Here is a 25,962-nt window from a genome sequence, read left to right as displayed (position 1 = left end):
ACCCCCGTCTGCCAACTATTCTCAGGAGACAGGCATCTGACCCAAAACATGTTAAAATTAGAGCGTTACTGTTGAATCAATAACATTCTAAAGGAATGTTGAATGTACCGATCTGAACACATTTAAAATTCAAGGGAGTGCAGAATACCAACATTTGAGTTCAAAATTCACACTGAACTTGAAAGTCATCTTCTGCGCACATCTTTGCCACTTGCCAGGTATTAGATAATTAGCATCACATACTGTTAGAAATTCGTCTGCAGCACTTGACTTATTTTTGGACGTTGTTCCAGGAATGATCTGTAGAGAAATAAATCGAAGCTTAGACTTTTAACAAATCCTGTTGTGAGACTCTCTTATCAAAGAGATTGCACGATTAAATGAGTATTGACTTTCCTTATTATGCTTGCAGATGCTTGATCTCTGGTAAACTTCATATGATTTGCATGCGTATCATATGGTAAAAGGTTTTGTTAGCTCACTAGCAGTGTTCTGGGCCATCAGTTGCTGAGGTGGTGTCTTTGTGGCAACAGTCAGGGAGGGTTGCTTTCCAGGGAGTTAAAAACAATAAAAAAAAATACTTGGGGTCCTACCTTGAATGACTTCTCCTTGGAAAAAAAATCTCCCATACAATATTATTTATGATGTAGAGCTTGCATCTCTAGTTGCATATGAGCAACTCAAATTAGTCAAATGCAGATATAGCAAATACATCAACAGAAGCTGTTAGCATAATATCACAAGCTGCTTTTCACTGCCTTGTAGTTTAAAAACAATAGTATTTCAGGCACAGTATATTAGCATGCACAATGATTTCATACTGAATGGTACAAAAAGAGGAGTCAAACTTCCAGGTACGTTTTTTTCTGATTCAGCTTTATTAACCCCTTAGGAAGGGAGTGTTATTTGTAGGTTTGTGCCTGGTGCATCCCACCAATAAGCACACAGTTGGAATCCACACAAAGGTCTTTTAATAAATAATTGATTGCTGGGACTTGGGACTACAGGAGGAACACTGTTCCCAGTTGACCTGTCTATGAATAGACATGGCTTTATTTTGGCTGACAGTGAAGTTTGGGGTAATATTGATGGGTTTTATGTTCTTGCCTTGGAGTTGGAGTAGTCAGGTAGGTAGGTGTAAGGTCACTCTCAGTTAAATGACTAGTGCTGCTCACTTGGTCTAGAGGCTTCCAAATACAAAAATAAAAAACAAATCCTGCACACCTCCAAACCTACAGACTTACAGCCTGGTGAAATCCTACTTTGCTGTCAGTGGTCTGTTGGCATGCAAAAATGAAGATGTGCTGATAGCTTTCTTGCATCTGTTTCCTCTGCTGATATACTGTGGTCTCTTTCTCAGGCTTTAAAAGAAATCAGTGAAGTTGGGGACCTTTTGCAACTGAAATATTCCCGTCACCGTTTGGTACCTCTCTTGGACCGGCCATTTGATGAGACTACATATGAAGAAACAGAAGACTGAACTCCCTCCATGTGCCTTGGTGGGAGGGACACACCCTGTGGGACACTGCCACGCAGCCTGCAGAGTCTGTGAACAACACACTTATGACTGCTTAGCATAAAAGACATTTCCTCACAGTACTGAAGTGGCCACATCAGCTCTAAATGGCATTTTGTAAATAGGGAGAGGAGAGGAAAAAAAAGAAAGCTTTGATTCCTGTGTCTTCAGGGTCTGGCCCTAGAGGTGCTTGGCTTTATTTTTTCATGTTGCTTTTTTTATTTATTTGTCTCAATAAGTTCACAGCAACCCGAGTTGGCTGTGGCTGATCAGCTCAGACTTTGTATGCACCATTAGCCTCCCAAATGCTGGCTGAGATGTTGTGAGCATGTGTGATGCTGGCATGGCAGCATTTCCAGTGTCACTGCTAGATGTCTGACCTTCCCAGTAAGGAGTGAGCCAACCTGTCTGTTCATTGGAAACTTCCTAGAGAAACTGTTGATTGCTAACTTTGGCGTATTTGACAAGATGGATAATCAACCAAAGCTTTTTCCTTTTGCAGTTACTTGTGTTTAAAACTTGAATTTAGCTTTTTTTAAAATAAATGTGTTGCTGACATGTCACTGACAGGACCATTGTTCCAAATATTATTTAGTTCTGTAAGCCGCAGGCAGAAAGACTTCGGGGACTCTAGCCTCTTTTCCTTCCCAGTATGGATATCAGATTGTCTCCTGGTTTTGACAGTAATTGTCCTCTTGATATAGGGTAAGTGATGGAGAGATTTTTGTGTTAGTTATTTTTAAAATGGGATGATTTGTCTTCCTTCTGACATACTTCTGTTTTTTTAAAAAATGTTTTTTGTGTGTATTCATTGTGTATTCTCATCTTCAGATTATTTTTTCTTTTGCTTTAGAACTATTATAAAACCATGAACAAGTATATCTGGTAGCGGATAGGTTCTAGAAGGGTGCTTTTGGACTTAAGTAAACCATAGCAAGCCTTGTGCTTCCTGTTAAGACCAGAACCTCTGAATAAGCAGGCCTGTACAATGAATGGCTATTAGAGAACCACTTATTTCATGCAGACCTGTGAAAGAATGATTGCTGCCCTTTGCCACGCTGATCTTTTCTTGTCACGTATGAGATGTTCTTCTTTGTCCTTGTTGTCCAAGGCTCTTATGCAATGAGTATAGACAGCTTGTATCTTGTATGTTATGTTTCAGTTAGCCAACAAATTCTCCTAACTGGCAGCTGTATGTCTATATAGGCCTTCCCCAAACAGAAGCTGTCCTCACAACTGCATTTGGTTTGAGGCCTTTGTTTTTCCATTTCTGTTACTGTGAGATCAAATTAATATTCACTGAGCCAGTTGCTGTTTGGAATCTTTATTTTTCAAGTTCCACGCTGTCTTACTCTGATCAAAGTTTAAAATAGACACCTTTCCTTTAGTGCACCTTAGAGGTGGTCTGCTCCGCATCTTGAATTCTCTCAGTGAACAGAACAGATCATTGAAGAGATACCAAAAAAGTTACAACAGGAGTCAGTTGCAGTATAGTTCTTGGTGTGTTTTTGTTTCCCTGGACTTGTAGGTTATTTGCAAAAATAGTAATGCTTTAACATTGTGTCAGTTGGGTTTGGGCCAGCTCTTGAGTTTGGGTTAGCATGATGCCCTTTGCAGGTGACAGTGGAGTTTCTTAAACAGATTCTTCATCTTAAAGCTAGAGCAGAATGCAGCTTAAAGCAATTTGGTGCTGCTATATATATACACACACATATATTTACTTATATATTTATAAATTATAAATAAATATATGTTACTTTATGTTCACTCTTTGGCTAATGGGGAAGGAGCTTTTCAGTCACTGGAACCAAGCAGTTCTGCAAATACATCTAGTGAATTAAAGCAGAATTGGTTTCTATTTTATATAATATCTATCTTCACATCTTTATAGATCTTACTACGTTTTAATGTAACGGCACTACAAAACATGGTTTCAGTTTTTCACTATTGCATTTCAGAAACTTAATTACTTTAGAAGAACTATAAAACTGACTGTTTTCAAACTAGGCCTGGGTAAGTGTTTCTGTTTTAGTCCCCCTAATGTTGTTTGCTAGCCTTCTGGAGCGCAGTGTGTACACAGTCCAAGAAGTTTGTAACCTGCATGTGCAGCCTTGATGGCTATGGTGTAATCTCATTTGTTCAGCCACAGAGTGAGTAAACTGCACTTACATAAGCTTACTTTATCAGTTCGACCTTTCTCACCTGCATTCTGCCCAGGACTAGCTCTAACATTCCAGCAGGTGACCTGCTTTCTGACTTGAGAAGTCTTACCTCAAAGAACTATTCTTTTTTTCTTTCTTGATTGTGGCAGGGAACCAGAGGAAGTTGGTTGACTCGATCATGAAACAGTTTAAGAGCTGACAAAACCAACCAACTCCAAGGCATAGGCATGGGTCAGCGGAGAGCTCTTTTGAGCCTTCCCAGATGTACAGCGTGCTGGTACCCACTGCATAGTCAGTCAGTTTGAAACTTGTGATGTGTTAAGTCAGAGATGGGTTGTCACAGATTCTACAAGTCTCTAGTCTTAGTCTTGTCTCTGGGATTCAGTTTTAGGGCAGATTATTTTTAGAAGGGAGGAGAAAAGGCTGGATAAATATCAATAAATCAGATAACTCCTGTGTAATGCTTCTGGAACTGTCAGTGTTCTAAAATTATCTGTCTCCATACTGGGATTCCATTTGTACTTGTTTAAAGGAGATAGTGCTCATGCTAAACTTTGGCCCTTTAGTATCTTATTGCTGTGTTATGCTGTCTGCGTGACTTTGAATTCTGGGTTGCAAAGACATTTCAGAAATCGTTCAGGCAGTTAGTAGCATTTGCAAACTGCTTGGTTACATTTCAGCACTCCTAAATCCTTTCTGAGAAGCAACATTTCCCCATACACACCCAAGGAGGTCTCTTATTTGGGGGAACCTGTTCTGCCATGGTCTGGTACCTGTTGAAACTACTTCTGAAAATTAAGCAGTCTAACATTTAGCACTTTCATGTTCAGTGAATTGTTAACTTAAAAGCCAGGAAAATCTTTTCACACCTACTGAAAAACTCCGCTCCCACAACCTAAGAAGCAAACCACTACTGGTTTGGTGCTAGGTAAGCCTACAGCATGTATGCTGTCACAGTTATGTGTAGGGTGGATTGCTGATTTTGATATTATGTACTGACCCAAAATCTGTCTCCTTTTTGTCCTGGCAGTAGAAGTGAATGAAAGAACCAATCTTGAGACATCACAAAGGAAGAAAAGCTGCTTAAGAAATAGACTTCAGTCCCTGCCAACTTCTCTGAGACATTGTAATTGAAAGTGACTCCTGGTATTTCTTAAGAGATGCAAAATTCAAAAGAAAATGAAGGCTGCTTTTGAACAAAGGATTTTTGCCCTGTACTGTACATTGGCTAAACTTGCCTGTAAATATACAATAGTTATCTTCCCAGTACCGCTCTGAAGACCTTAGCAAGCAAGATTTTCACTCTGCTGAGCTGAGTGAAGAGTTCAGAAACATCATAGTTTTCAAGGCTGATGGCCATATTCTTTTAAGAAAGTAGAGAATCTCCTGTTACCCAGCGAAGAGTAAGAGATCTGCTTCTTGTTAGAATCTGGCCTTGCCAAGTAGGAGACCTTTGTCTTAAGGAGCCTGATTCATAATTTCTCTTTAGTTCTTTGGAAGAGAGGAAAACCAAGTTTTTTTAATTGTTTGTTGTTTGTTTATTTGTTTGCTTGTTTTGTAATGAAGTGTTTGTTTTTGTTTCTACAGAAAACACAAACTCTTGTATAGCATCTGTGTATATGGTGTATTTAATTCTGTTCAGTTTCTATATTTTTTTTTCCTTCTAAGTAGCATCCTTAGAGAGCTGTTCTGGTTCTTGGATTATTGGTGTAGCATGCTTCTGCTTTAGGCAAAGAGTCAGGAGTGAACCAACCAAACATCTTACCATGATGAAGTCATTCAGTGAAGGAATTGCTTCATCATTCCTCTCTTGGTGTTTCCTCTGAGAGTGCAGAAGTGGTACCCAGTGTCAGAGCTGCACCTTCGCACAGAGCAGGAAAGGGGAGTGTTCCAGTGAAATCAGTGATCTGGCCCTGTGCTATGTGGATGAAGGAAATCTGACTTCCTGATACAGCAGAGATGGAGGAATGGGGCAGTCAGTCACCAGTTACTCTCAGCTGTACAGGGATCTTCCATGTGTACTGGAACAAGGATCCTTAAGATAGGAATGCAACTTTCAGTGGCCAGAGGGACACTTCTCTAAAACTTCTCCACACCAAGTAAATGTTTCCTTCTGTGCAAATTGTCATTTCTTTACCTCTGAAAAATACTCAGCTTATGGCAGTGTTCTCATGCAGAAGCCATATTATCTATTCAGACAGATGATAGGAAAGGTTGGAGGAAAGCTGTGAGCATGAGATGCCCATTTCATCTAAGAGTCATCTAAGAGAAATCTAGCACCATTGTATCTGGAGTGCTATGCATAAGCTCCCTCAATTCATCACGGAATGAAACTTGTGGAGATTTACCCCAGTGTAAAATGCTCTGTCTGAAACCCTACGGCTTGTGCTCGCTCTGTGAAAGAGCCAAGCATGCTGGGATCTGTGTGGGTTGCACCTTCTGTACGGAGAGCTGAGGTGCCTGCGGTCTGTTCTGTTCTAACCCTAGTGAAGCACAGAACTGTCTGTGAATGCCCGGGATTGACCCCTCATCAGGTGAATTGTTGGCTTCAGCTCTGGAGCTGGCACCCAAGTGGTATCGGACCACCATTTGGGAAGAAACACCGGTCATATGACCTGTGTAACTTGAACGTGGTTTCAAAAAGAAAACAAAACAACAAAAAACAACTCAGATGTCATTGTGATGGCTTGTATTCCTGTAAACATTCCCGGTCTTGCAAGTTGTTTACCTGTGAAAGACTTGGATGTGAATTTAAAGCACAGACAAAGTGTTTGTGTGACGAGGTACTGTGCATTATCTTTGAAGAGAAGTGTTTAGTGCAGGCATTGGAGCTGTTGTGTTTACATCCCCGAAAGGGGCTGGGTGAAGGAGATGAGTGTGGTGTGTGTCGAAGGCCTTAAACTGTGACTTTTGGTATGAAGAATTGAAATTAAAACTGACCTTGAAGAATGCAGTGGATTTTAGCCCACGGAAGAATACTCTGTGCTCTTAGTTAAGCAATACGTACTGCTGTTTTCTTGGGGAGGGAGGGAGAGGTTCGACTCTATTTGTGTTTGAGCCTGGCGAGCAGCTGTTTAAGGAGCAGGAGAGGTGTTTGTATGTGAAGGCCAAAAATAGTGCAGTTCTGCACTGATGTTCCTGTGTAGCAAACATTGGTAACTGGTCCCTGGGCTGCTGAAAGCAGAATTACTGAGAGGGTCAGGGACTTCAAAAGCAGTGGCAGCTAGCAAATTAATTTTCTCAACGTTAGGTGAACAGGTCTCACTTGAATACGCCAGGGGTTGGTGCAGTTCCAGAAATACCCTTGGCTAAGTGAAATGTGCACCAAAGCATCTGGACATTGTAAAGCATTAACTTTTTTTGCCAAATCTCATGCTGTCCAGACAGTATTTCTGCTACCCCCTAACGGTATATTAAGCTAAATGCATCTCCAGCCTTCTGCTGCTAACTTCAGGACAGTTTGAGAGAGATGAGAGTAACGTTGGAGCCTGAGGCTTTAGGTTTGCAGTCCCAAAGCCAATGGTGGCCCACATTTCCACAAGCCCTGGGCAGAATTACCAAGTCACAGCACTTAGTCTTGAATTGCACTGTATTCCTATGCCTCTGTGTTGCTATAATGTACATAATATATTGGATTTTTTTGTAGATAAGACATTTTAGATAAAATTTTTAAATGGGCTCCCCCCAAAATATTTTATGCCAGATGTCTAATTTTTTTTACACTTGGGATTAACATGAAGTCGGATGCTCTATGGGCAGGGAAAAGATAAAACAGATGGTACATTGGCTTTAAAAAGGTAACAATGCATGTAAAGAAAAAAAAACACTGGAGAAAAAAAAACTGCTTGGGGAAAAAAAATCCATTCAAATATATTCTATGTTCTGCATAATAAAGAATTTAAAAATAAAAGTTCTGTTGTGATTTTTCTTAAAGCTGTACCAATGGGGCTGAGAAAAGCTATAGCCTGTTTGAGAGCTCAGATAGATCAGTGTCCCTCTCTGTCCTGGGACTCCCAAGTCAGGAACCCTTGTAGGTGAGATGCATGCTTGGCTATTTCTTATTGTATTTCTTATCACTCTCTGGTACAGCATGGCCTGGGATGCTGCTGTGGAGAGGTGGGTCTGCAGAGATGACTGATCTGGGCATACAGCACCCAGGGGAGCTCTGCAAGCTGCCTGCTGCCCTTGGGTGCCGTTGGAGGGGATTCCCTCTGCCAGTGCGTACAGTGGCTGTCAGACTTATCAGCTGTCATGCTGCTAATGAAATGTTTGAAAGGGCTCCTTGATCCATCTCGCATGGGACGCTTGACCTCACATCTGTCTTGCGGTCTGGGGCTTGTTTTAAACACTTCCTTCCATTTGCCTCGGCCCCAAGTTTGCACGAACCAGATGTCAGCGCTGGAGAAGTTTGGGGTCCTGCTTTGGGCTGTGGGTGCGGGCAGGGCCCCGGGTGCTGTGTGGGGCTGTGCTCGCGTCCCCTCCCCACGGCCCTTTTTCCCTCCTCGCGGTGCCTTTCCCCGGAGGGCTGCTGCCAGCCTGGGCCCCCAGAACGCAGCCCCCCACCCTTCCGCGGGGCCGGGACCGACGCTGGGAGCTCCGGGCAGCGCCCGAAGCCTCCTTTCGCGAGCCCCGGGGCACGCAGAGCCGCGGTGCCGCCAGGCCGGGCCCTGCCCGGGGGAGGCTGCGGGAGGCCCGGGCCTGCCCCGGCCGCTTCCCGCCCCTCCGGGCGCCGCTCCCGTCCCGCCTCAGGGGGCCGGACCGGGATCCCCCCGGTGCCGCGGGGGGGCCGAGCCGGGGGGAGCGGAACAAAGAGCCCCGGGCCCGGCCCGGCCCGGCGGGGGGGCAGAGGCTGGCGGCGGCCCCGGCCACGCAGCCCCCGGGAGGAGCGGAGCGGAGGGGAGCGAGGGGGCGGTCTGGCACCGCCGGCAGCCCCTCGAGCGGGGCCGGGGTCGGCGGCGGCCCCGGGGAGTGACTCCGGTGGGGGAGGAGGAAAGGCAATGAGATTGCCGGCGGGATTAGCACGGGGGGTGGGGAGGCGAAGCCCTCTCCTCCCCCCGGCCCCCCCGCCCGCACACGCTCGCGGGGCGCTGCAGTTATCCCGCAGCATCAGTGGCACCGGCAGGCGAGCCCGAAACGTGCTCGGCCAGCGGCGGGAGGGAGCGGGCCCCAGCCCCTGCCCCACCGGCGGGACCTCGTGCTCTTTTGGGGGTTATTTTCTGCCTTTTGCCCCCTTCCCGCGAAGGGACGGCCTCGGCGGCGGCCGGCCGTGCCCGGCGGGGTGCGTGCCGAGCCGAGCCGTGCCGAGCCGGGCGGGATGCCGCTGGTCAGGGGGAAAGTGGTGCTGCTCCTCGGCTTTGTCTTCCTGACAACCCTCCTGGCCGCCGTCAGGGGGCTGCCCGTGAGGAGGCAGCGCGGCAGCAGCCCGAGGGAGAGAAGCTCCAAGCTGGCCGAGGTGAGGCGGCGGCGCCGGGGGGGGCGGGGGGGTCCCTCCGGGCTCTCACCTGGGCTCGCCGCGGGGCACAGCCCGCTCCCGGCCGCACGGGGCCGCGGGAGGGGAGCCCGGGGCTGACGGGGCTTGCGGCTTGCCGGGGCTCGGAGCCGCTCCGCGGGAGTAAGAGGCGGCGGAGCTCAGCCTGGCCGGGCCCGGAGCAGGTCCCGCCGCCATCCCGCTGCCCCCTCGGTCCCCCCGGGCCGGCCGCCCCGCCAGAGCCCGGGGTGGTTGGGGCGAGCCGCACCGTCCTGGCGCCCTTCTCTGGAAAGCTCGGGAGGCAGGGCTGTGCTCGAAATGCCCCCTTAGGAATGCAACCGCTGGAAGGGGTGAAAGGGCTGGCTCGGAAAAGTGGCACTCGCTATATGGCTAAGTGAGAGCGGCTCGGCTCTTGCCGGTGATGCGCAGAGGTGCGCGGAGCTGCAGGTTTGGTCTGCAGCGCAGAGCGCTGGGGACGTACCCTACTGCATTGAACCACGGTGCTGATCCCCAGGGAGCGATGCAGGCAGCTCCCGCCGGGCGCACTGCGGTCCTGACAGCATGGCACGAAAGCAACAAGTGTGAAAACGCATCTGCGGCACGGGGAGCCTGAGAGCGAGCAGGAGGGGGCACGGGCTGCATCCTGCCGAGTGCCGCCAGCTGAGCCTGCTGTGGTCCCGACTGGTGTGGGGACCGAGCGGATGCATGCAGGACCGCTGGGGATGTTGCATGCCATAGCACTGGTAAGGACACGTCGGTGCTTCTTGTGAAACTTCAAGCTTAAGTGTAGTCACCACCAGGGAAATGCCAGGCTGAACGTGCTCAGGCTGTTTGGCTGCAGAGAGTAGGGATGTACGTGTGAAATCTACAAAATGATCGTGGCCACGTTGCAGAAGGGGCCATGAGCAAAGGGCAGGGACAACCAGCACGTTACGGAGTTGTGCAGGTCCCCGGGGCAGGGCTGCCTCAGGCTGGTGTTTATCTGACATCTGCAGCAGCGTGGAAAGAAGGGAGAGCTGCTCTCAGTACCAGTTTGTAAATGGTTCTGAATGGGGAGCGTTGTGCGGCGGGCCAAAGATCACATCGGTACGTACACAGCAGAGCCTCTGTCCCCAGGACCTGCGCTTCCTGCAGAAATACAAACATCAAACGAGTTTGTAGGCACAGGCTGGAGGGCGGCGGTTCAGCCGAGGAACAAGGAGGACGGGGAGAGGGAGGACTCCTCCCAGGGTCTGTCACTGCTCCGTTCCTCCTCATGCCATGCACCCCTTGCACCCCTCCGTGCTCGGGGCATTTGGCTCACACAGTGGGCAGAAAGCAGTAGGCATCATCGCATGCATTGGCCACGTTTTGGGAGGAAATCCTCTGTTTCTGGTGCATGTGGGGACGAATTTGGAGTAGCCAAGCGGGCAGCACAAGCGCAGCAGTATGGTGGTTAGAAAAAAAGCCGGAGTGATTTTGGGTCATATGCACAGATGGTTCATGTTGCAAAGCTGATAGGTCCTGTCTCTATGGCAGCAGGGCAACCACATCTGGAGTATTGGTTACATTATGGGTAATGCCCTGCAGATGTGGGCAGAGTGAAGGGGGCCTGGGGAAGCAAAGAAGTGATGGCGCAGAGCAGATAGACGATCAAAACTATTAAACAATTACCTAACATTGACTTACTCTAATTTAGCATCTTTATTTAAAGCAAAAAATTTTCCCGTTTAAACTTTAATGGGATTTTTTTATAAGCTGTACTGAGCCTCGCAGTTGCCCTTCCATACTAAAACAATTGAGAAAAATTAAAAACATTAAGGTTATCAACTTTTTGAGTTAGAAAGTCTTCTAATTGCTGGAAGGATGGAGGGAAGCATGCTTTGTCTGTGGGTGATGGCCTTGTGGCTATGTCCCAAAGTGCTGTACTTCGGTAAGGATCTGCCACTTCCAGCCTTTACAAAAGGACCAAGCACTTGCATTTGCATTTCCTCTGCTGTGATACTGTGCAGAAAAGCTTTGCCCTAATTACCCGAGTCCAGCACAAGCAGCAGATGTAGAAAAGTATTTTTTATTTCTTCAGTCTCTTTGGCGGTTGAAAAGACAGCTGAAAGTTGAATACTTTCTCCCCAAACTATGACTGAAATTCTAACGAGAGAAGACATCTATTAATTGTGAGGCTTCTTGACTGCATTTCAGAAGGTTACAGGGGCTCCAAAGAAGCAGATGAGTGTACAGCAGGGCTTTCAGAAGTACTTTTGCAGGCCAGATGCATCCCTCACTGACTTGGACAGAAGTGCAGCAGGTCCAGGCGGTGACACAGGCCAGCGGCTCTTCAGAGCAGGATAGCAGTGCTTGGAAAAGCTTGTGTCCCCTGTGTGACAAGGGACAGCTCTTCACATTGCTTAATGCTTTTTTTATTTATGAAGTCAGGGGGTTTAAATACAAAATATGTTTCGATAAACTCCCTGGATTTCAAAATATTGGCTTTCAGCATTGCTAATAGATGTTTGGCTTCTTTCTGATGATACAAACCAGTTTTCATGCTCTTCCGGTAAATACAAAATAAGTGATGCTCTAGCACACCAGAAAGGCAAGCACTGGAAGGGATTAAAACTGCATTCAGATACACCCACTTAAATAGCTGTGCACAGAAATACCAGTAACAGTGACAGCAGCGGTGCTGGTCCTGGTAGCGAGCGTCCCAGCAGTGACACCGTGCCGCAGTGCCAAACCTGGCTCTGCTGGGCTCGCCGGGGGCTGCCAGCTGTCCCCCATGCTGCTGAGGGGCTGCAAGGTGGAAATCCAGGCCAGGGCTTGCTGTTGGGGTTCCCCTGGTCTGAGGCTGCAAGCCGGCTGCCGGGATAGGAGGTAAGGGACGGCAACAAAAGAAACGCCAGGCTTTGCGTGAGGGCTGCGTTTGGCCGCAGCACCTGGCGGGACTGGCGCCTGGCCCGTGAGAATTAAGGAAGGGAGAACAGCACTTACCATTCACCGGTCGCACGGGCAGTGAGAGTGGCAAAGGGAATAAAGTTTAAAAAACCAAGTGCCGGGGAGGCCACGGGGGGCTGCTGGGCCGGGGAGCCCCCGGGCCGTGCGGTGCGGCTGGGTCAGTAGCAGAGTCGCTCTGCCTGCGGATGTGCTTTTTACCTTTTCATTTCTTCAGCAATTAAGCGTTCTTGTCCCTGGCTTTGTCCTTGGCGGAGGTCGGATTTGCGGGTATAAAACGTGCACTGAAGCATCCTTCCGCTCTGAAAGGGCCTCTTTGTGCGCGGGGAGGTACTTTACCCTTTGTAGCAAATTTCCTTTTGAGAAGTGCCAAATTATCTTAGTCAACACAGTTGAAAACCCTCCCGCCCTGGGGCTGAGTCAGGAGCACAAACAATGGGGAGCGGGTGTAGGGAAGCTACTCAACGAGGGGGCTCCTTCCCCCTTCACCGCACACATGGGTCTGCTGCGGTCCCATTGTGGGAATCAAAGGGGCTCCTGTAAAAGGCACATGTAAGGGAAGGGATTAGGCAGAAATCGCTCCACAGGGCATTGCCCGGCCCTCTGGCTTCCCAGCTGGAGCAGCCGTTCCCAGTCAGCCAGGCACCCCTTGGGCAGCACTCCCCTTTCTTTTGCTCCCAGTCAGCAGTGGCCAAAAGCTCCCCAGCAGCTGAAACCGGGGCTGAGCACCAGCCAGGATAGGGGAAGGGTGTCGGGCTCTTGCAGACCTTCTCCTTAAAGACAGATAAGGTGGGAGATTGTGCCTCAGCCACGGTCCCTTCAAGCCCAGCTGCAAACAGAAGCGAGGCAGCGTGGTGCGTGCGCCAGGGAGTAACAGCTCCTGTGCTCGTGTCAGTGTCTTGGGCAGGGAGTGGGAAACAGAGCCTTCTGCTTCCCATGGTATTGATAAATATTCTTCCACTGAGGATAATTCCCAGGCCAGACACCCGGACACTTCCCATAGGGAAGCCTGCAGGCATGACAGCAAGGTGCATCATGCCACTCGGTCCTCCTGAGCACGCATCAGACACAGCCTCAGTTCTCATTGAAAATGCTGGAGCTCATGGCCAAGAAGCAGGGAAGAGATGGCAGCAGTGATTCTGTGTAAAACTGTTTCCGTTTCAGACAGAAGCTTGTAAAAATGCAAGGACTTTTTTATTAATAGAACATTTTTTGCAGGGAACCTTCATTAGGCTATCGGATGCTTTGACATGGCCAGCCGTAACCATCAGGCTGCACGGTGTTTCAGAGCTGCTCAGTTTTTGTGCCTTCCTTGTGCATTGGGACTCCTGGGGCTCATTTGGGAAGCTGTTTGGGGCTTATCTGAGAAGCTGTTCGGTATTTAAGAGATGAAGATGCCAAGAGGACAGTGACCCACCTGCCTGGGAGTCCCAGGTGGCTTTGGTGTGAAGGGCACTGGCTGTGGATTGCTTTAGTCTCCAGGGGAAGGACACAGCTTCAAAGGGAACAAAATGCAGTAAATTCCTCCCGGTTATTGCCACCTTCCGCTGGTCTCCGCTGGATGGACACGAGGCCGGGACCCAGCTGCACGCAGCCTGGCCACTGTGGTAGGGTTGTCTCACTGGGGACTAGAAGCTGCTGGCTGGCCCGGTCTGGGCTGCAAACACGTCCCAAGCTGGGCAGCCTTCATTGCATGACGAAGGGCGTAATGGGATCCTGGCAGGGGGATGCTGCCCTACAGGTGCTCCTCCATCCTGCCCCGTGGTGGTGCGCACTTTGGGACAAGCGCCAGTGGGTTTGGGGATGAAGCAGGGTGATGGCTGGGGTCTCCCCTTGCAGCGGGTGGCTGGCTTTGAGCTGGTTCCTCCAATTTCTCTCTTTGGGGAAAAGAAACCCAGGCAGCTTGGCAGGAACCATGGCGCATTGGCTGGGGGGAGGGAGGCACCGGGGGCACTGGCTTCGCTGCGTTTGGGGGGTTTTGGTTTCACGGCTTTGCCCAGGCTGCGGTGGTGGCGGAGGCAGCAGCTGGAGCAGTTGGAGGGCTGCGGTGTGCAGGCTGACAAATGTATATCATTAGCTGGAACAAGTTAATGGTTACTGGAGCACATGGGTTTTAGAGCTGGAACAAGTTAACGGCAACTCAGTCAGATGCATTAAGAGCTTACGCATATTACAGCTCAACTATGTTAACAGAAAACATGTGCCTGAGCAAGGGGCTTTGCCTGAGAGCACCAGAGGCTGTGTGTCTGTCCCCCCCTCTGCCTGGTCTCCATGGGGGCCCTGGTCCCACACCCACCGCCGCACTGTGTCGCAGCAGCTCCAGCCCTTGGGCACCGTGTCCCGGAGCGAGGAAAGCCAGGTGCCGTGCTGGGACACCTCAGCAGTGCCGACTAGACGTCCTGCAATGTGGTGTGGTTTGTTTGCATCCCTCCTGAGATTCCCTCAGGAGAAGCTGAGCTGTGGTAGCTTTTACGGGGACCTTCCTCAGGGGCATCCCTGAGTATGCCACAGGAGCTGAAAAGCCACCAGGCTCCTACTTGTCTTCTTCATGTCACAAGAGGCCTGGGAAATTGGCTGAGGCCACTGTGGGCACGTTTCAGGTCCAGGTGCCCGCAGAAGAGCCTGCTGCAAGGGTCCGGGCCGTGCGGCTGTGGACGTGTGGTGAGGAGCGCTGAGGGCACCCTGCCCGCCCTGATCTGGGCCTTGCACACAACCACGCTGTGTCCCTGCTCCTCGCAGTGCTGCGTGCTGTTGGTTCTCCATGCTGTGGTGTCTTCCACGCCGGGGCTGGCTGTGCCTCCGAGACAGCACGGTCCCAGAGCTTGGAAAGAGTTTTGAGATTGCAGCTGTCACAATCGTGAAAATAACTGAGAGACACGAGGAAGCCTTTGATGCTGCCTCCTGCAGCTCCCTGCTGGGGACGATTGGGTTGCGGCCATTTAGATGAGAGTGTTTCCTCATGATCTGAAGTATTTTGATAACTGCGTGAAAACTATAAACGTGGGGGCGTAACAATGATCCGCACAGCCCACAGTTTGCTGCCAGCTCCTACTGTCATAAACAGGATCTGCCCACAGCAGAACGGTAACCAAGTGGCTTATCTATTCCACAAGCACTTGCAGAGCTCTCCCAAAACGTGACCGGAGCTGCTCGTGTCTTTATTTAAAAAATACAAACAAAACAAAAACAAACAAAAAAGAAAGAACTTGTGTGAGTTGGTGGATGAGTGAGGGGAGCAGCAGGGAGATGCCGGTCCTGTGCTTTACCTGCACCACAGCCCTTTGCTGGCAGCGGTGTCTGTCACCTGGGGCAGAAGAAGAGGAGGAGCTGGAGGTGTCCACTGCCTTACATTGCAGGGACGGAGTGGCACACTGAATTTGTTCCTGTTGATGACCCCACTGTTAAATGTTAGACTTTTCCTTTATTTTAAGGAGACCTAACAGCGTTAGGTCTCCAGTCAGCATGGGTTTATGAAAGGCAGGTCCTGCTTGACGAACCTGATCTCCTTCTATGACAAAGTGACGCGCTTGGTGGATGAGGGAAGGGCTGTGGATGTGGTTTACCTTGACCTCAGTAAGGCTTTTGACACCGTTCCCCACAACATTCTCCTCAAGAAACTGGCTGCTCGGGGCTTGGACTGGCGTACGCTTCGCTGGGTTAGAAACTGGCTGGATAGCCGGGCCCAGAGAGTTGTGGTGAATGGAGTCAAATCTGGTTGGAGGCTGGTCACAAGTGGTGTCCCCCAGGGCTCGGTACTGGGGCTGGTCCTCTTTAATATCTTTATCGATGATCTGGATGAGGGCGTCCAGTGCACCCTCAGTAAGTTTGCAGATGACACCAAGTTAGGTGCGTGTGTCGATCTGCTCGAGGGAACGAAGGCTCTGCAGGAGGATCTGGATAGGCTGGAGCGATGGGCTGAGGTCAACTGGATGAAGTTCAACAAGGCCAAGTGCCGGGTCCTGCACCTGGGGCGCAACAACCCCAAGCAGAGCTACAGGCTGGGAGATGAGTGGTTGGAAAACTGCCTGGCCGAGAAGGACCTGGGAGTATTGGTTGATAGTCGGCTGAATATGAGCCAGCAGTGTGCTCAGGTGGCCAAGAAGGCCAACAGCATCCTGGCCTGTATAAGAAGCAGTGTGGCCAGCAGGTCTAGGGAAGTGATTGTCCCCCTGTACTCGGCTCTGGTGAGGCTGCACCTCGAGTACTGTGTTCAGTTTTGGGCCCCTCGCTACAGGAAGGACATGGACGTGCTCGAGCGAGTCCAGAGAAGGGCGACCAAGCTGGTGAGGGGTCTGGAGAACAAGTCTTACGAGGAGCGGCTGAGGGAGCTGGGCTTGTTCAGCCTGGAGAAGAGGAGGCTCAGGGGCGACCTTATCGCTCTCTACAGTTACCTTAAAGGAGGCTGTAGCGAGGTGGGGGTTGGTCTGTTCTCCCACGTGCCTGGTGACAGGACGAGGGGGAATGGGCGAAAGTTGCGACAGGGGAGTTTTAGGTTGGATGTTAGGAAGTACTTCTTTACCGAAAGGGTTATTAAGCATTGGAACGGGCTGCCCAGGGAGGTGGTGGAGTCGCCATCCCTGGAGGTCTTTAAAAGACGTTTAGATGTAGAGCTTAGCGATATGGTTTAGTGGAGTACTTAGTGTTAGGTCGGAGGTTGGACTCGATGATCTTGAGGTCTCTTCCAACCTAGAAATCTGTGTCTGTGTCTGTGTCTGTGTCAAATCTGTGTCTGTGTTACTAGTTAGTACTGTAATAACATCCCCTTTCACCCACTCCGGCCGGCAAAAGCTGTTCTGAGCCTTTCTACAGATGCCCTGACTGAAGCCTGGGAGCTGCTGCAGCCAGGATGGGCTTCCCTCTGAATCCATCAGCCTGCACCCCTGTGCACACAAGGAAGACACTTGTGTAGACTCAGCTCTGTTCAGGAAATGATAAATACTTCTGGTCGGGTTCTTGTTTCAGTAAAGCCATTCAAAAGAAACAATACAAGCAGTAATGATTAAGCAAGAAAAAACCACATTCCTTATAATTATAGCCCACAGTGCAACACCAGCCTTTAGCAAATATGTCATTTTCTTCACTGCAGTGTTAACGAGCCCAAAGCACAACCTGGACATTGCCTCCGATTTGACTCCCATGTGCACAGGTTTCAAGGTAAACGAGTTTATGTTCCTGCTAATTGGCTCAGGATAGATGTGGGTGGAAGCGATGCACAGTCTGCGGCGATGCTTTGCTCCCCAGAGAGCTGATTCACGCGTGCTTGGCTTGGGCTTAGCCCTGTAACGAAGAGCAGCTCTGCTCGGCGATGTGTGGAGCTGCAAAGAGCGCTGCCAGTGGGTTAACGTGCTGAGCGCTGGCAGCTTTCAGTGCCTACAGAGATGCTGAAGAACACGTGGGGAGAACAAGTATCGGCGATTATTGGTGGCAGCAAAGTTGTGTCCCTGGTTGTCATAGGACAGCCCAGCACAGGGACTGATCTGTTGACGCTTTCAGGTTTTAAAGTGCTGTAGGGTCTGAGATCTCACATCTCTAATCATTTTTATGTCAGAGCTGCGGTGTGTGAATGTCATTCTTGTGGTTTCTTAACACAGGCTTAGTTCAGAGTCTCAGAGAAGTTTATAGCCAAGTTGCATATTTTAAGACCAGAGGAAATAATCAGATCTCCAAGTTTCTTCCACAGCACAGATGCTGTACATATGTGTTGAGATCATACCTTGTGTTGGACTGTCTCCACAAGAGATATTGCCACTTTCCTTGTTAGCTTGTTCCTGTGGTTAGTCACCTACAGTGCTAAAAGCATGGTCCTTATTTTTCAGTTGAATTTGTCTGGCTTTGACTCACAAATGTTGGTTCCTATTATGCGTTTCTGTTCTAGATTAAAGAGTCCCTGGTGCCTGATGGATTATTTCCTTAAAGAACCAGGAAATCAAGTCATCGCTTTATCTTTTTAACCTGACAAACAAATTGAATTGGACAAGTCTTTCACTGGAAAAATCTCTCCATCCCTTGGAATGGTTTTGCAGCTATTCTCTTTGTCATCTTCAGATTTCCAAGCAACTTTAATAGAGGTGTTCAGACTAGAAATGGGAAAATATCAGCCTTTAGTCTCTGTAGAAAAGATGCGTGGCCTTGCCCTATACCTTTTCCATACACCTCTTTACCCCTTTCATGTACAAAACAGGCCTGGCACCGGGTAAATTGCTGATGAGTTCCTTCCACTTCCTAACATCTTTGCTGAGTTTGTGCCCTGAAGTGTTTAGGTGGCCCTACATGCGGGAGAGCCTGGACTATTCGGGAAGGGCTCCAGGCAACGTGCTCTCTGCTTCTGGTGTAAGGTGGCAAATGTGCTTTCCTGGTGGTGGAAGGAGAGGGGAGCTGCTGAACGTGCAGTGGTTTACTGATGGCCAGGTTTGGCCCAGAGGGGAGAAGCTGTGTGTGACCTCATGCACACAAACCCCATGCAAAGCCTCAACAGAGCCTTAAGATCACTTTCACTCCAGACAGGCAAGCTCTTATTTTTTGTGAGCTAATGCACCATAATAGCTCAGCTCCAGACCTGACAGCCTTATCCAGCTGTTGCTTGGGCAGGGCTGAGGAGAGGGTGGGTGTCGTGGGGGGCTGCAACCCTCGAGGACAGCTGCCCGTGGCCCTGATAGGAGCCCCGCAGTGGCACGGGGAAGATGCACCCACGCAGCAGGATGGAGGCGCACTGGGCTGCGCAAGACCTGGCTAAAATCCACAGCTTGATCAGCTAGGGCAGAGACCTTGGTCAGGAGGGACATCTTCTGATGTAGGGCCAACTTTTAACCCAGCAAAGCCTCAGAGCGATGCACGTGTTGGGATGAGGGAAAGGTTGGATACATGGTGCAGTGACTGTCACCGAAGGAGTTACTCCCGTGACACCCTGCACAGCAGAGCCCGCGCGGGTGGTGGCAGCCCTTCAGCAGCTGTGGGGCCAGGAAGCTCTTTGTGGAGGAGCTGGAGGCAGGCTTGGGGGCTGCTGGAAGCAAAATGGAGAACAAATTGCTCCTTGCCAGGGGTGCAGCTCAGTGGGGGTCACCCATGGGGGCCAGAGGATCTGGGAGCAAAGGGAGCTCTGCCCGCTCGGTAACGCTCTCACAGCCAGTTCCCCTGTGGCAGTTTTACATTTTCCCTGTGGGAACAGCACTCTGAATTTCTTGAGCTTGTTTGGGCGTAAAATCTGAATTAGGCACTGAGGGTAAGTTTGGAGACTTGGAGTCTGTTCCTGGCTCGGTCACTGTGACGTCCTTGGGTGAGCTCAGATCTCATTGCTAGAGGAGACCGCAGTTTCCATGTGTATTAAATTTGGGTCATCTGTGAAATGAACTTACCCAGCCCCATTAAGCTCGTTGCAAACTACGCACCGGTGTCTGTTGGCTGAGTGTGCTGTTGGCCGTGCTTGCACAGGGGCTGCGTTAGGCACACGCAGCTGGGAGCAAACCCAGTGCCAGCGAGCAGTGCCCTGTGGCCAGTGCTCACCGAGCACACCCAGGACATGGCCAGCTGTCCCCCTGTGTCCCTGGAAGGGCCTGCATCGGGATGCTTCTCTCCCTGAGGAGGCGCAGCTCTGTGCTGTGGCCAGGAGCAGCACGGGGAAGGTTTGGGGTGTCCTACCGCAGCATGCCCCACTGTAGGGTGACGGAGGGCCTGACACAAGAGGAGAGATGGCAAGGAGCTGGGGCAGAGCCAAGTATCCTTCCCATGAGTTGTTCCCCAAAAACACATGGACAGGAGGGCAGAGGGCTCTGTCTCTGCCCCATTTGCCTTGCACCCTGCGGTGCTGGATGAGAGGAGGGAGCCCCGAAGGCTCCTCCCGGGCGGGTGGCACAACCTCCCTGCTTCCCGCAGCCCTCTCTCCTCAGGGCCCATCTGGTGAAGTCTGTCACAGGCTCTGCCCTGCATCCAGCCTGCTCTGGTCAGCAGCCAAGGGACCAGCAGTGTCCCTGCTGCTCTTTTCCCTCCCCCAGGGACAGGGGGGCGCAGGCTTTGATGTGCGGGCACAAGGCTGGGGACAGGCTGTGTGTGCTCATGAGAGCCTGGCCGGGCTCCAGCTGCCTTTGAAGTGCTCCAGTGATCAGGATGAAAGGGAGGAGAGTCCTTCCCCAAACCATCTGGCTCTAATTGCAGGTAGAAATGCCTCCCCACATCCCCCGTGGGGAGGGGCATGCCGCTCTCTTCGTTAATCTCGCCGCTCTCGTCTTGGCTGGTGCAGAGGGCGAGAGCTTGGGAACAAAAGGGGGTTTCAGCTGGGCAGCCAGAAATAGACGCTGCTGGCGGAGATGCCGGGGCTTCAGGCACCTCTGTGCCCCGTGTGGAGCCACAGGGCCCCAGGGGCCTTCCTAGAGACACCCGTGCCACGGGGGGCTTTGCCAGTTGTTCCCATCTCCGGTTTCCATCCCTCTGACTCACGCCCTTCTGTGCCAGCATGGAGGTGAGGGACGTAGGGACATGAGGCCAGCCCAGCCGTTCGTAGCCAAGGGTCCCTGCCAGATCCCCCTTCGCTCGGCAGCCGCCTCACAGCCTCTTCCCTCTGCAGGTCTCTGCCTCGTCCGACCCCCATGCCGCCAGGGATGAGGAGCTGCCACCGTTGGGCAAGGCGCGGGGCCTGCGGCGGAGCGGGCAGGCAGGACCACGGCGGCACCGGCGCCGTGGGGCGGCTCAGCAGGCAGCGAGGAGCCCGGCGGTGCCCCAGCCCAGCGGTGCTGGCCAGGAGGAGAGCCTGCCCTTCGTGCTGGACCTGCAGAGCTTGCCCGGGCTGGCCAACGTCGACCTGAGTGCCCAGAACCCCAACATCCAGGTGGGGAGCGGGGCTGGGCGGGATGGGTTGGGCTCTCCAGCCTGATTTGATTCCCTGACAGGAAAACTTTTGAAAGCAGGGTCTGTTTCTGTGGCTCTGCTGTTTGGGTGACCACCAGACCCCCAGGTCAGCATGCTGAGCTGCCACAAACAGCGCCTCCCACTTTGCCCCTGCTCAGCCCCTCCAGATGAGATGACCTCTTGTGCTTGTGTTCGTGGAGTCAGAGCACAGGCGGTCCCTGTGCCAGGGGACATCCTGTGGCCAGGCCGTTGTCTCACTGCTCTGCCTTGTGTCTGGCTTCCAGGTGACCATTGAAGTAGTGGACGATCCTCAGGCTGAGATGGAGATGGACTTGTTGAAGGAGACGAGCAATGACTGGTCCTTGACATCCTCTGAGTGGCTGTCCCACAAGGACCTCTTCTGGCCTCTTTTCTGGGAATACACTGACCCCACTGAGGAAGAAGAGGAGGAGGAGGAGGAGGAAGAGGATGACAATCTGGATGTAGGGGACAGGGAGGAGGAGGAAGAGGAGGATGAGGAAGAAGAGGAGGAAGAGGAGGAGGAAGATTACACAACAGCAGACTATGAGGAGGAGGAGTCCATGCTCAGTGGAGTAGGAGGTGACTGGGATCAGCGGTGGCCTGGGCAGAAGAACTGGATCTTTAAGGAAAAATATAATTACGGTGAGTCCTCTCAAGCATGAGCAGCAGCACCTGGCCTGCAAACCACCACTGTCCTCCCCTGCCTGGCCTGACTGCAGCCCTATCTCACTGTAGGATGAGCACCCTTGCACCAAGGACCAATGTGTACTTGTGCTCAGCTCCTGTTAGAAAATAAGCAGGGACACCAGGGAGCATGGGCAGCACCTGGCTGGGGTTGCCAGCAGCCTGGCACACCAGCTTCACAGCAGGAGTTTCCCTTGTGTGTCATCAGACAAAGCGTGGGCTCCAGCATACAGGTTCAGACTAGAAATATGGTGCAAATGTTTAGCTGCAAGTGCTGCTGCCCTTGTAACAGTTCTCTGAGGTGACACCAGAGCCAGAAACCTCTGCTGCAGGCCTGAGCATCTCCCAGGAGAGGTACTGCAGAGGTTAGATGTGGGTACCAGCAGGGTGGCAGGCCAGGGGAGCACAGCACAACTCCTCCTGGAGCTTCCCATCCATGAGTGTGTAACCAGACAGCGTTTTTCGGCAGTTTTGTGGCTGGTGTGTCGGGCAGGTCTGGTGAGGACGGGAATGGGCAGTGGTGCCCAGCTGGGTCACTACGGCCATGCGCAAGGCTGTAAGAATGCGAGCCTTTGCCTGGGGGCTGCCAGCAAGGGAAGGGTTGGCCCTTGGCACCATGTGGCCAGACACCTCCGGGTAGCCCTGTGTAAATGGCATCTTGGGGGCAGGACAGAGCTGGGGGATGTCTGGGGTGGCTGCTGGCTCCCTTCCTGTCGAGGCTTTCTGCAAGGTTCATCCCTCTCTGCCTGTCCCATGCCATGTGCAGACTATGAAGATGAGGAGGAGTGGAGCCCATGGTCCCCTTGCAGCGTCACCTGTGGCAGCGGCAACCAGAAGAGGACCCGGTCCTGTGGCTATGCCTGCACAGCAACAGAGTCAAGAACCTGTGACCTGCTGCGCTGCCCTGGTGAGCCCCCGGCCACCCCGGTGCTTGAGCACCCTTGGGGCATTGTCCCACCCCAGCACGGGTTTGTTCCCCTGCTGCTGCAGCTGGGCTTGGGGCACCATGGGGAGGGAGAGGGGCACGGGGAGTGGGCTGTGCCCAGGGCAGGGACATTCATGGCAAACAGGTCAGCCAGAGGACCCTTGTTCCCAAAAATGTTGTGCACAGGCCCAGGTTTCAAGTACCAAGTCCTTCTTCTCCAGGGTGTTGCTCATGGTTCAAGAGCTAGTTGAGCTGGATATGCTCTGGGTTAATGTGGGTGCTTGTTTCTAGGAAGAAGCTCTGGTGGGGCCTCATCACTCCACAGGCAGTTGTGTGAAGCCCAGGGATAGTGGAGCTGGAGCCCAGCTCCACATGCAGCTCCTTGCACCTCTCTCACAGGGAGTTTGAAATCTAGTCCCGAGGCTTACAGAAAGCCAGCTCCATCCGCTGGGATTTGCATAAGCCCTGGGCCTGGGCCCTCTTGGCCCAGTCTGTCCTGCGTGTCTTCCTCATGGACCCTCCTTGCAGGCACAGGGCCGTGTCACCAAAGCAGTGGAGGGAGAGGTGCCCTTTGGAAGGAAACATGATATTCAGTCCATCTCTTTGCTTTCCTTTTTTTTTTTTTTTTTTCCTTTTTTTTCCCTCTCAAGGAGCAGAGGGGGAAATGGTCTTCCCCACAGAGGAGACTCCTTTCAGAAGTGACAACACCACGGAGCTGTTCAACTCAGGTCAGCCTCTGCCTCATCCTCACACCAGGGCCTGGGTGCTTTCACGCAAAACCCTGTGGGGACATGCAGCTGGTAGGCAGGGCAGTGCCAAGGGCTTCTGCATCCGGTGTCCAAACCTCAGTCCTGTCACTGCCGTGTGCAGGCTGGTGCTAGAAGGCAGCAATGCTGGGACACCCAGTGACTCCCACAGCCTGCTAGGATGTGGTGGACACAGTCCTACTCCATGGCACACTGGTTGAAGCCAGCCTGTGGCCCACACTCCTGCAGCTGCCTCATGGTGGGATGCTGCTGTCCTTCCCCTCCAAGGGAGCTTGGTGGCTCTGCCAAGGGTTTGAGGGCTCTCCTGGTGGGACTGGCAAGGCTGTGGGCAAGCGGTGGTGGGGCAAAGAGGCGTGCTCATGCCCTCACCCTCTCACTGCCTCTCCCCCAGACGTGGACAGCTGCGAGAAGTGGTTGAACTGCAAGAGCGATTTCCTCACCAAGTACCTCAGCAAGGTGCTGACGGACCTGCCCAGCTGCCCCTGCTCCTACCCGCTGGAGGCCGTTTACAGCGCCGTCAACCTGCGGGACGAGCGGCAGGGCAAGAGCTTCCGCTGGCGGGATGCCAGCGGCCCCAAGGAGCGCCTGGACATCTACAAGCCGACGGCGCGCTTCTGCCTGCGCTCCATGCTGTCGCTGGACAGCACGACGCTGGCGGCCCAGCACTGCTGCTATGACGAGCACACCCGCCTCATCACCCGGGGCAAGGGCGCTGGCGTCCCCAACCTCATCAGCACTGAGTTCTCCCCAGAGCTGCACTACAAGGTGGACATGCTGCCCTGGATCCTCTGCAAGGGCGACTGGAGCCGGTACCACGCCGTGCGGCCGCCCAACAACGGGCAGCGGTGTGCTGACAACCCGGCCGAGGAAGAGTACCTCTCTCAGCTGCAGGAGGCCAAGGAGTACTAGCCACAGCCATGCTGGGAGGAGACACGAGGCCACGGGGCCACCGTGCACCCGGCTGCCGACAGGTCCTGCCCTGGCCCATGCTGCGAGGGCTGGAGCCATCCCTCGTGCATCCTTTCCGAGCCCCAGCCCTGCTGGCGGGCTCCTTGTGGGGCTGCATGGAGCAGGGTCTCGTCTCAATTTGTGAGGGTGCAGGAGTGTCACTGTGTCACCCCTGCCGTGCCACCTGGGGCAGGTTCCCCCACCACTACTCACTTGTGGGCAGCGCAGAGATGGGGGCAGGAGGTGGTGGCCAGTGTCAGGGGAAAAGGGAAAGGGCCTGCTCACGAGTAGGGCTTGGGAGTATGCAGGGCAAAAGGATGGCTGCGCGGGCTTCCATGGCAAGATCACCTTGCCTCTGTGGTTTTAGCTGTGAAAGAGAGCACTCATTGCCAAAGCTTGAAAGATGTGGACCTCAGAAGGAGATCGTCATGGGGAAACACCACAGGTCCACATTGTAGCCCCTCTGCCTCAGTGCTCAGGCAGGCAGGGTGGCAGGACTTGTACAAGTCCCATCGCCAGCTCTGCTCTGCACCTCAGCTCCCCAGCAGGTTTCAGTGCTTGGGAGCAACTGTAATATGGCTCAGCAGAAAGTCCTACATTTTCCTCCCACAGCAGCCAAGCCACCGCTCATGCCATTGCTGGAGAGGAGCAAAAATCACTGAGCCAAGTTCCCCATGGCAAATGGGGACAAGTCACCACTGGGAGCACCCAGCATTGCCCCCTTTCTAGTCTGCTGCTCACCTTTCATCCTTCTCCATGCTGTTTGCCCAAACCCTCCACAAGAGGCAGCCCAGAGAAAGCAAGTCCTGGTCACATCCTGCTGCTCTCCAGGCTTGCCAGGCAAGCAAACGTGGCTCCAAATGAGGAAGAAACACAATGGTTAATATCAATACACGGTGTCTACAGACTGTGACACTCTCCGTTGCCACTTTGGTGTTGCCTGTTTTTTTTCCAGCTTTTCATAGGTCCTTGGCAGTTTCTCCTATCCTATTTTGGGGAGCTCTCAAGCTCCCAAACTTCCCACAGAGAAATGGGGCTGAGCACCTTTATCTCTGGACATTCGGTAGTTGAACATGGCTGAAGCTGTTCACTACTTTCATTTAGCAAGTTTTATGAATCAGGAAATAAAAGAGTAAGTCAAGCAAATGAATGGAGTCATTTCTAGACTAGAGATTTCAACAAAGGCAGTTGTTTATTCCACGCCTTTTGTGCAGAACACTGTTAGACCAAAAAGTGTCTGTGTAGGTTCAGATGGCCTTGGGTTTACTGTCCTGTGCTAATTCTGTTCTTATTTCAGGAGCCTTCTCCAGCACGAGTGAGCATTCATAGGGAGCTCCTTGGGCAATCTTTCTAGGACTATCTTATATACATTGAGTATCCGTTGATCCTTTTGCTTTGGTTACTAATAGAATATTGCATCTATGGTCATCAGTATGTAGGACTTCATTACTAGTACAACAAAAGTATTAATGAAGTTATTGCTGAACTACTCTTGTTTAGCTATTATTCCATACTTGTATCCACCGAACTCAGTTATGGATACTATCAAAACATAAGCAGGTACAGCCCCTTTTCCAAAACGCATGCAATCAAAAATGACAAGTATTATGTAAAAAAACAAGAAGGAAGATAGAACCAAACAGGCATGGATGGTGACCCAGACCCTGGTAAATATTCACTACCATTACTTACATGCTCCCTAGACG

General features: G+C 51.7%; 2 protein-coding genes across 2 annotated transcripts in view; both read left to right on the top strand.

Annotated features, from left to right (window-relative positions):
* The window catches only part of SPTLC2 (serine palmitoyltransferase long chain base subunit 2), a 69,340-nt gene extending 67,255 nt beyond the window's left edge, over positions 1–2,085 (top strand). The window contains exon 12 of the mRNA XM_035539697.2: positions 1,361–2,085. Coding sequence (XP_035395590.1) covers positions 1,361–1,480 — 120 coding nt within the window. The 3' untranslated portion in view covers positions 1,481–2,085. The remainder of the gene's footprint in view (positions 1–1,360) is intronic.
* Positions 2,086–8,992: 6,907 nt separating this feature from the next.
* ISM2 (isthmin 2) lies at positions 8,993–24,217 on the top strand. The gene is made up of 5 exons (XM_050711137.1): positions 8,993–9,130; positions 20,631–20,891; positions 21,196–21,574; positions 22,383–22,523; positions 23,700–24,217. Exons 1-5 carry the CDS (start codon positions 8,993–8,995, stop codon positions 24,215–24,217), a joined length of 1,437 nt encoding a protein of 478 aa, XP_050567094.1.
* Positions 24,218–25,962: the final 1,745 nt, after the last annotated feature.

The sequence above is a fragment of the Cygnus atratus genome, chromosome 5 (assembly GCF_013377495.2).
Source record: "Cygnus atratus isolate AKBS03 ecotype Queensland, Australia chromosome 5, CAtr_DNAZoo_HiC_assembly, whole genome shotgun sequence".
Classification (NCBI taxonomy): domain Eukaryota; kingdom Metazoa; phylum Chordata; class Aves; order Anseriformes; family Anatidae; genus Cygnus; species Cygnus atratus.
Note: the sequence above shows the minus strand (reverse complement) of the source record. Positions and strands in the feature narration are given on the sequence as shown.

Coding starts and splice junctions, on each gene's coding strand:
- ISM2 (XM_050711137.1), top strand. CDS start 8,993: ATGCCGCTGGTCAGGGGGAAAGTGGTGCTGCTCCTCGGCTTTGTCTTC. Junction 9,131..20,630: donor GAAGCTCCAAGCTGGCCGAG/GTGAGGCGGCGG, acceptor TTCCCTCTGCAG/GTCTCTGCCTCGTCCGACCC. Junction 21,575..22,382: donor TAAGGAAAAATATAATTACG/GTGAGTCCTCTC, acceptor TGCCATGTGCAG/ACTATGAAGATGAGGAGGAG.